This window comes from Centruroides vittatus, unplaced genomic scaffold, assembly GCF_030686945.1.
Source record: "Centruroides vittatus isolate TY-2023 unplaced genomic scaffold, ASM3068694v2 contig_374, whole genome shotgun sequence".
NCBI classification, from domain to species: domain Eukaryota; kingdom Metazoa; phylum Arthropoda; class Arachnida; order Scorpiones; family Buthidae; genus Centruroides; species Centruroides vittatus.
In genome coordinates this window covers 603,472-613,846 of record NW_027122196.1, presented here as the reverse complement: position 1 = coordinate 613,846, position 10,375 = coordinate 603,472, and the positions used below count along the sequence as shown (strand labels likewise).

At 32.3% G+C, this 10,375-nt stretch overlaps 1 protein-coding gene across 1 annotated transcript; it reads left to right on the top strand.

Annotated features, from left to right (window-relative positions):
* The first annotated feature begins 3,520 nt into the window (after nucleotides 1-3,520).
* On the top strand, nucleotides 3,521-4,201 carry LOC136975545 (general transcription factor II-I repeat domain-containing protein 2-like). The gene has a single exon (XM_067270618.1). The coding sequence runs from the start codon at nucleotides 3,521-3,523 to the stop codon at nucleotides 4,199-4,201; it is 681 nt and encodes a 226-aa protein (XP_067126719.1).
* Nucleotides 4,202-10,375: the final 6,174 nt, after the last annotated feature.

The window sequence follows — 10,375 nt, the reverse complement described above, 5'->3', positions numbered from 1 at the left end:
ATTTAATTTAAACGAAAATTTTTCGTGTTTATTTAAAAATTAAAGTGCGTAAAAATTCGAAATTTTTTAATAATATCCAAAAAATAGCAAGAATTTTGCTAAACATTAACTTATCTATGACAATTCCTTTAATGGTAAGCGTATTCTGACCTAAAACTCTACCAATTAACCTTAAATATTTATCACTTCATATACTTAAATTAATAATTTGTAGTTATTAAATAAATTTTTTAATTAAGCAAATAATAATAATTATTTATGAAATGTCAGATTTATTTTTGTAATATTAAAAAGTATTAATTATATTTTAATTTTAAAAAAATGAAATAAAGTAGGGTGCGCTTTAATATATGCTGCCATCTGGTGAACAAAATTAAAATTAAGTTTTAGAAGTAATTATGTTTAAAAATTATTTTTTATTTAAAATTATTATTTTATTATTTAATTATGTTTACAATTATATTAAATCGAATTATTATTTAATAAGAAATTTTAAAAATATTCATTAAAATGTTTATTAATTTTTTTTTCTCAATGCAAACTCAGTTATATGTCCCGAGGATCACATATTTGAAATACATAACCCTCCTGCTGGGTATATGTTCTTGTCCAACTGTTGTACTTATGTTGCTTTATGTAGACGTTGTACAAGGACATGTATTCTCCGTCATTACCAATTCTTTTTCAGCAGACGTGATCAGATATCCACACCACTGATGGTAATATTGATGATAACATCATCATCATCATCAAACATTTGCTGATGGCAGCCTTTAGCAGTCCAAATAGACGAAACTGCTGAGGTCTGTCTGGTTTTATCATATTGAAGCAATATTTTGCTGAAATTTTTGTGAAGACACACATTAGAAATCATTTGTATGTTGGTGTAGATGTCAAATGTTGCCCTCTCAAAGCACCTTATCGTGAAGAATCACTCCTTCATAACATATTTTCAGAATATTGTGACTGTGTTGCTTCGTGCTAATAAAGATTGCCTAATCTTGAGAAATGAGGATGGTTCCATTCCATGAATTGTCTTTTGGTTCAGCAGATGAAATATGGATTCGTATTAATGAATCCATACTTCACATGCTGGAACAATTCAAAAGAAACCGTCTCCTCAGCTTCTGATCACTTCAGAAATTACAAGAAATAAGTTTTTTCTTTTTTGTGGAAAGTATTAGGGATCATTTTGAGGCATACCTTTGAAAATCCGTGTTCACAAATGATGTATTCAGTGGTGTTCCATTGCTTATAACTGTAGAGCCAATTGTCAGATTATGTTCATCAGTCTTTATGAATGATGTGGTCATTAATCTGCACCAATGAAACCTATGGCAGATTGTCTTGTGGTAGGAAAATCACTAATGTTTATTTATACAGTTTTTGCTATCTTAAATTTTTGCCCAGCACTTGCAGAGATTTTTGTGGATGTTGTCCAACGATTCTACCTCGGTTTGGTTTATTTGTTTACGGCAACGCGACACTTAAGCGATCTGCCGAGGAAAAAATGCCTTCCAGGATTTTGTACGAGAAACTGACCCCTATTTAGGAGTTGTAAAAGTCAAGAAAACCCGGAAAACTCCATGTGGGCACCTCTTTTTTTTTGTAACTCTTTCCGCCCTGTGGGCACTAAAAAGCCCTTTTATAGCAAGCCCATTATGGGTTCGGCCAGGCCCACAATGGGGCATCCGGGTGGTGAGGGACGGGGACCGACATATCCGGACGGACCATTCCCTAAAAAATTCCTGGGGATTTTTTGACCCTTCCGGATTCGATCCCGGGTCCCCCAGGGTGGCAGGCTGCTAACCTTGACCACTCGGCCATCCGGCCGCTTGTGGGCACCTCTTTAGCGAGGTACGAACCTACGTCAACGAACTGCCCTCAGCCAACTACCAGTGTTCAGTGGTTTTATCCACTCGTCCACTGGTGGGCACAATTCTACCTCTGCAACAAAACCATTGCTAATGACAAACATTATTGACAAATTCTATTTTTTGACATGTTGTAACAGCTCAACAGTTTCCAAATCGACCCATAAATGGAGAAATCCCAAGAAGGACACTGAGAGAATTCAGACCACAGTCATGGCAACCATATAGGAGTTGCCATGAATGTCGCCCAATTTTGGTGTTCCATATCTATGATTAGCCGGAGCTTCATCTCAGCCCTTTTTATTTCTGGATAAGGCATTTCATATGAGTATTTTGTAGAGAATAAATATAACTGGTAGTATGAGATAATGGAAAATTGATTTCAATAGCAAGTAAAAAATACAATTACAATTTGAAAGAAATTTTATTATAATTATAAATTAGATTTGACTTCTGACAATTGGATTAGAAGTGATCCAACTTTCAATAATCGGCTTAAGTGAAAGCATTGCGGTGTATCTAGATATTAAATTTTTGTTTTAAATACCGGAACTTGGAATGCATTTGAAAACGTATTTATTATTTATTTTTATTCTTTATTCTTTTTATTTGTTTAAAACGTATTTATTTTATATTTTTTCTCTCTTGAGCATTAAGAGGGCCGTACGATGTCGGTAACTCAATACGTGAACAGTCTGCCTAGAACAGGGATGGCCAACACGTAGACCGCGGTCGACCGGTCGACCGCAAAGGTTTTGAAAGTAGCCCGCGAAGCTAAAGTTGAACAATTTGCTTTCACTTAAATTAATGTTTAAAAATCTTAATTCGATAATTTATTCTTACTATAATAGACTGCAGTGGCGTAGCTAGTGTTCTCCGGGCCCGGTGCGGAACTAGATTTGTGGGCCCCGAAAAAAAATTTTCAGCACGGGTGTCCTTTTCCGTAATGGTAATCGGGAACGTCCAAACGAAAACAAGTAATTTTTTCTATAAATTTCGGCTTTTGAATTTATTTATTCCGTTAAAAACATTGCGTTTAGACGTTCAATTTCTTTCGTTTGATGAATGATGCGTTAGGTATTTTTTTGTTTTGTTTACGTAAATGGACTAAAATATTTTTGGTTTATATAGTGTATAACTAGATTAAAGTTGAGTTGCTGGTTTTCCTGTGTAATAGGGGCCCCAGCTCGAGCATTCCCAAATGCCAAATTTTGCTTTGTTCTGATTGCTGAGAAAATTTTTCGGGTCTTTTTTCTTGTGATTTTGGGGCCCCCACGGGCCTGGGGCTCGGTGCGGACCGCACCTACCGCACCCCCTAGCTACGCCACTGATAGACTGTCTGTGCAACGTACTCATACTGTTTATATTTATCCCGATGAACAATGCAAATGAATGTTAACTTTTAAATTAATTGTAGCCGCAACGCATGCGCATATTGCAATTGCATAAAATGGCGCAAAATCATTTGTCAGACAGTAACGTGACAGCCCCTGGCTTCAATCCACTTGTTACTTCTTGTTTGTGCACTTGTATTTACTTTCAATTTTAGTTTTTTTTTATTTATTCATACAGCGAACAGAAGCAGATATGTTAGTTTATTAATTATTGTTTTAAATGTTATTAATATTTAATCCTATTATTTTAGAATGAATAAACCAAGTACGGGCCGGAAAAAAATAAAAACTTATCATTATCACAGTGAATGGGAAGAAGATTATTTCTTTACTATGATGAAAGATAAATGTGTGTGTTCTATTTGCAATGCAACAGTAGATTTGCCTAAGAAAGCAAACGTTGAAAGACATTTTCTAACAGTTCATAAAAACTATGAAGAAGATTATCCACGTGGTACTGCGTTAAGAAAGGCCAAAATGCAACAACTGAAGGCACAATTAACTGCGCAACAAAGTAGCTTTTTTAAATACAACACGAACTCAAAGACTGCTACGATTGCCTCATTCAAAGTTGCTGATACTTTAATTAAACATAATAAACCATTTCAAGATGGGGAAGAGGCTTTTATTAAAGCTGGAGAAGTGTTGCTTCAAGATTTTAAAAATAAATCGGAAATAATGGCATCCATCCAAAATATGTCGTTATCGCGAAATACTGTCATGCATAGAACAGAAGGAATTAGCCAAAATCTTGAAGATATTTTACATGAAAACATTAATAAATGCATTGTATTACCACTACAGTTTGACGAATCTACGGACTATATCGGCACTGCACAATTATATGTTTTTATTCGAATGGTTTTCGATGATATGCCGGCCACAGAAGAATTATTAACTATTATTTCAATGCATGAACGCACAAGACGTTAGGATATCTTCGATTTGTTTAAAAATTATGTTGCACGTACAAATTTTCCAATTTGCAAGTTGGTATCAATAACCACTGATGGGACTCCGGCAATGATTGGTAATAATAGTGGCTTCGTTGCTCTGTGTAAAAGTGATGACGACATTCCAAATTTCATAGATTATCATTGTATTATACATACTCAAGTGCTATGTTCAAAAGTATCGAAATTCGATCATGTTATGGATGTTGCATTTAAAATAGTAAATTCCATAAGATCTAAAAATTTGTCACGTCGTAAGTTTCGCGCTTTGCTGAAAGAATGCGGCGATGAACATAGTGAACTGTACTACATACTGACGTAAGATGGTTAAGTCGTGCTACATTTTTAACGAGATTTAGAGAACTTCTGCCACAAATACGCTCATATTTACAAACTAAAGGTGATTCATATCCACGATTAAATGATCAAGAATGGCTTCTTGATCTCGTTTTTATTTTTTTTTTTTTTTTGCGATGTTACTGAAAAATTACACCAATTAAATCTGCAACTACAGGGTAAAGGTAAAACAATAATAGATATGATAAGCATTTTGAAGTCATTTAAAGAGAAACTAAATATGCTTGCAATGCAATTAAAACGTCGTGATTTAAAGCATTATCAAAATCTGGCTGATGAGTCTAAAAATAAAAAGAATCTTACTTACAACAAATATGCCGATATTATTGCACTGCTTCTAAAAGAATTTTAAAGTAGATTTCTAACATTAAGTGAACTTGAAGATATTGCCAGTTTTTTGTATTGCCCATTTAATGACAACATCGATGTTGAAAGTGTAGCTCAGAAACTAAACAACTTTCTCGGTACTACAAATTTAGCAGGCTTGGAAGAAGAAATAACAAATATTAAATGTGACATAAATCTTAAGTCACTGGTTTCAGATTGTAATTTTTGGAAACTGATAAACGAAGATAAATATCCAAATATTTGGACGATTGTTGCACGTTTCAATGCCTTCTTTGGATCAACATATTTATGTGAATCCGCATTTTCATTTATGAATGCGATCAAAACAAAAAATCGATCGCAATTAACAGATCAACATTTGGAATCATGTTTGAGAATTGCCTTAAGTTCATATGAGCCAAATTTTGAAAAACTTGCTGCACTTATGCAATGTCAGATTTCGTCCAATTAAACTTTTTTATTCATTTGCTTATTCACAGTGTATTTTCTTAAGTTAATACGTATTTCATCTCAAAAAATTAAAAAAATTATAATTAACATTTTTTTCTTTATTTGCTAAAATTTTTTTGTGTATTTATTTCTTTACATTGTAATTTTTTAATTTAATAAATATTATTGTGCTTCATAAAATAAAAAAATATATAATTATTTGTTTTCTTTATTTGCCATAATATTTTTTTAGTTGAAATTCTTGTTATTTATTAATTAAAATATCTATGAAAAATTTGAAAAATCCTAAAATTGTTTGCCCGTATTCATAGTCGCCCGCAGACTATATTTTACCGAAAAAGTAGCCCCTAAGGGATAAAAGTTTGGCCACACCTGGCCTAGAAGAATGGCTCCCGAGAAGACTCTGGTTTGGATAGGATGGATGGAAGAAGGCAACGTAACTCGAGGGTGATCTGCCAAGGGGCTTGCCTCCCGGGGACTTTCTGTGAAAAACTAGGCTCTATTTAGGTGTAGACACGTGAAGAAAACCCCGAGACGCGAACCCACCACCTGTTCGGTGATTTTCGTTTACACTTGACCACTTGTAGCCATCGTGGGGGTGTCGAAAGACGGGGCCAACATAACCGGGATAGACCACCAATGAAAAATTCACGAGACTCCTGACCTGTACTCGAAGTCAGATCCTTCACAGCAGCATGGCTGTCACCTTTAGTGAATCGCCCATCCGGGATGTATTAATTAACTTCTTACCCGAAGTTGGAAGATTTTCTGCAGTAGTAAACAGATTAAAAGGGATAAAAGTCATTTAACATTTTATTTGGATTTAGTTGAAGTAATGATTCTTTCTGAATTTCTTAACAAATCCAATTGGCCTAAATTCGGATACGTGAAAAAGTAATCCAATCTTATATTCGTTAATAAATTTTTGATTGCGATACTTTAATTTAATTGGATTATTCTAAATTTAATTATAATAAATAATAGTTTCTAGAAAATTATTCTTTACAAAATGTCGTCGTAAAGCGAGCTATCTACTCCCATAAACCCAATATCATATAACTGGCATTATATTTCTAGAATGAATAATACAAACTACAGTATATCAAATAAATAAGGCTTGTTAATGAAGGTGGCTGGGGTAAAGGGCGGGGGAGTCGACATATCCGGATCAGACTATTCCGAGGAAAAAAATTCACGAGGTTTATCGACCGCACGATTCGATCCCGGATCCTCAAGTTGAGGTCTTTCCCACCTCTGTCTATCTATAAGTTTGTTCCTATACGGTAAAACGACACGTGGGCGCTCTGCCGAGGATGTCTTCCAGGAGAACTTTCCACCCCCTATTTAGGTGGTTAGACAGGTGAGAAAAAACTTGGAAAACTCTACGTGTTCAGCACGTTGATAGCGCGAACCCACGACCAGTGTTCAGTAGTTGTGTCCACTTAAAGGGTACAAAGTAGATGATGCTTTACAACCGCTCGATTTACGATCCCGATTTCACTTCCTGTCGAAATTTTATATTCCAATAGATTTTATTACTTCTGTGCAGTATTATACACAAAGCTATTTTAAGTGTTTAATACTACACAGGGTTTTCTTTTGTAGGTATGTATGTTAGTGTATATGGAAGGCACAATTTTGTTTACCCACTTTGAAGTTTAATAACTACTGTATCTTTTATTTAAAAAATTTCTGAAATTTTGCAAGATTTGTGTATTAGGAGATTGATGCTGTTGAATTTTGGTGGTTAAAGATCGATGAGTGGGGAGATAAAGAGGGTCGTATGTCATATTTCGAGTGAAACGGACTTAATTACTGAAGATTTTACTTGTTATTAGCATTTACAAGTTTCTTATTAGCATTTAAACTCATCTGTACCCTCAAAATTAAGCTTTTTGCTATTTTATAATAATTAATAATATAAAAGTTTTTCTTAAGTAAAATCTCATAAGATACTGTACACGTTTTAATTTTGCCTAGAAAGTTAGGCAAACTGGAATTTTATATGCACATATAAAATAGGAAAGAAACAAATTATTTAATTATATAAAAATAAAATTTTTAATTAATAAATAATTTTTCCTATAAATAGTTAAGAAAATATAAATTTATACATTTTAAATATCGATTTTTTTTTTTATCAAGAAGCTGCAAAGAATTGAATTTGCCTTCTACGTTATAAATTTATATATTGAATAACTGAAGGATATATTTTGAATTTTGTTTTCCTGTCAGACAGGTTTAAAATACAAAAATTCTATTTATATGTATATCATTTTCGAACTGTTACTCTTATACCACGCTCTAAATCCATCGAAAAAAGAGCAATTGATAGCATTTTCTTATTTTTGTATCCACATGACAATCCCTCAAGACATCATCACTAGCTAAAATCTACTAATTTAAGACGTTCGTAGCTCTTCAGTAACAATAAAAAGTATATTTTTTCACGTAAAATATATATAAACAACACTGGAGCACGCTTAAACGATAAATTTTCTAGATTTACTGAAATAAATACGATTTGCAAGAACGTAATACTGATCTTGTAAATGGCTCGCTTTACGACGGTTTTAAAAACCAACCAAATCGTAGAACAGGGATTTATTGTATTAAAATACTGGGGTTTATTTATTTATTGTATTTATTTTAACATTTATACGGGGCCCACTAGACGTTTGTAACACCTAAATAGGGATCAATTTCCTTCGTCAGATCCCCCACGTGCTGCGTAGTCTAAATTTTATAATTAGCATATTCTAGGAATATATGATTAATTATGTCGACAAAAATGTGTTTTTCTAATTAATTTTTAAAAGTTCAATTTAATTAAATAGCTTAAAATTTAATCTGACTGGTAGACAATTTATAATTGACAATATCTATATTGTTAAACATTAATTTAAATTAATTTATACATAAATTACCGGTGATGAATTCAAATTTCTCTAGAAAATTACAATTTTTAAATTAAAACATAAAGTCGAACCTCATAACGGTCACCTTGCAATAACGTCTGCATACAGCGGCCATTTTTTTCTTTTTTTTTTGTCTTTTTTCTCATGGAAGAACAATGCGTATAGAATAAGGTCTAAACAATCGTCGCTTGTTAAAACAGCAGCCATTTTTTCAGGAAGTTTTTTCTGGAACAAGAATGCATACAAAATGACTCCAAACAATGGAAATTTGTAAAAATAGTGGCTATTTTTTTCAGGAACTTTGTTCCTTGAACAAAAATACATGGAAAATAACCTGTAAACAACGACCACCTGTAAAAATAGCGGCCATTTTTCAGGAACTCTCTTCTTTTTTTTTTTTTTTTTTTTTAACAAAAATGCGTACTAAATAATCTCCAAACAACAATTTTTTGTTTCCGTCTGTAGCTGTTGTTCAGGGGTTTGACTTACGTACAAGTACTACATATTTTAATTAAATACATGTGTTTTTTAATATATAAATTAATATTTAATTGCCATTTAATGTAAAATGTAAAAATGTATTATTTATATAAGTGTAAAGCAATGAAATCGAATTTTTTTCTATATAAAATATTCAAATACTGTTATTTAGATACAGCCAAACCTGTGAATAACGGTCACCGAGGGAACATAAAAATGGTCATTGAAAAAAAGGCCGCTGTTTAGCTACGACTGTTATTTGTACATGGCCGTTATTGGAGGTTAGACTATAAAATAAAAGAGACAGAATTATCCGTAAAAATTGTAAATATAAACTTTAGTTAACTATATTTTCCTGTGTCATTGAACGATTACTTTTTCTTTCTATTTAGAAGCCAACTTAATGATAAAAATTCATGGAAAATGGAAAAGTAAATGAAAGTTTCTTGGAAGAAACTTTTAATATGTTGACTCGGGATTGGAACTGCCTATAAATAATCATATAGTTGAATGAATCCAGCAATTTATATATTCACTTGCAGAGGCAAATGTATCTTATGTTTCGATTCACTCACTAGGAAATGGAAAAGCAAGTTTAATCTTTTCGAAGCAATCTGCTGACAGACAACAGGGTAATCGATATTGTTTATACAGAAAGAAAATAATATATTGATATGATTTATATGCACGAAATGGCCGTTTGCAGGTCGTTTTCGTTTCTTCTAACAAAATTCATAAAAATTGTTTACGCGGTCAAACCTACGAACAACGGACACTGACGAGAACATGAAAAATGGCCGTTTTGTGGAGGTAATTTTGTAAGAATTTGAAAAAAAGAAATGTCCCTGAAAGATGGTCGTCGTTTAGAGATTCAACTGTAATAATATTGTGTTTAATATACAATTCACAATATTCTAAGACACACATAAAACTGTACTGTATTATTATCTAAACGTACAAATGCCTTAACGATCACTGTATATCATCAGTTAACTAAAACGTTTCATCAGATAAATATATACTGTATTTTTTCATTAAATAATGATAAAGTTTATTATAAATATCCTTTATTATAAATATCTTTCCTTAAAAATCCTTCTGTTAGTAATTAAAATTTATAGGTGTAATTTATTTTTAAATCATTTTAAACATAACCAGGAGCTTAACAAGTACAGGCAATTGCTGATTTTTGACTTTATGGATTATAAATTTGATTAATTTGATAAGTAAAAATAGAGAAAAGGTGATACATCACTCGGTAATCTTTATTGATTAACAGGTTTCTATTTCTGTATCATTAGTTATTTGGATAGGTCTCATTCGAAAATAAATAGATGGAAGTTGGAGAGGATTGGTAAGGAGTTGAAGATTTTTATAGAGATTAAATGAAGAGTCTTGATGTATATTCTCCCACTTTGTATTAAAATTCTTCCAGCAACGAGTTGCGTAACTTTCCCAGCCGAAATTTTTTAAATATTATTAATTATTATAAAACAGCAAAAAGATTAATTCTGAAGGTAGAGACGAGTTTTATAATAAAAAAAACCCTGTAAATGATAATAACGAGTAAAATCTTCATTAAATTCGATCGCACTCGAAAT

Excerpts from the sequence above, each read along its gene's own strand:
- LOC136975545 (XM_067270618.1), top strand. The coding sequence starts at position 3,521 with ATGAATAAACCAAGTACGGGCCGGAAAAAAATAAAAACTTATCATTAT.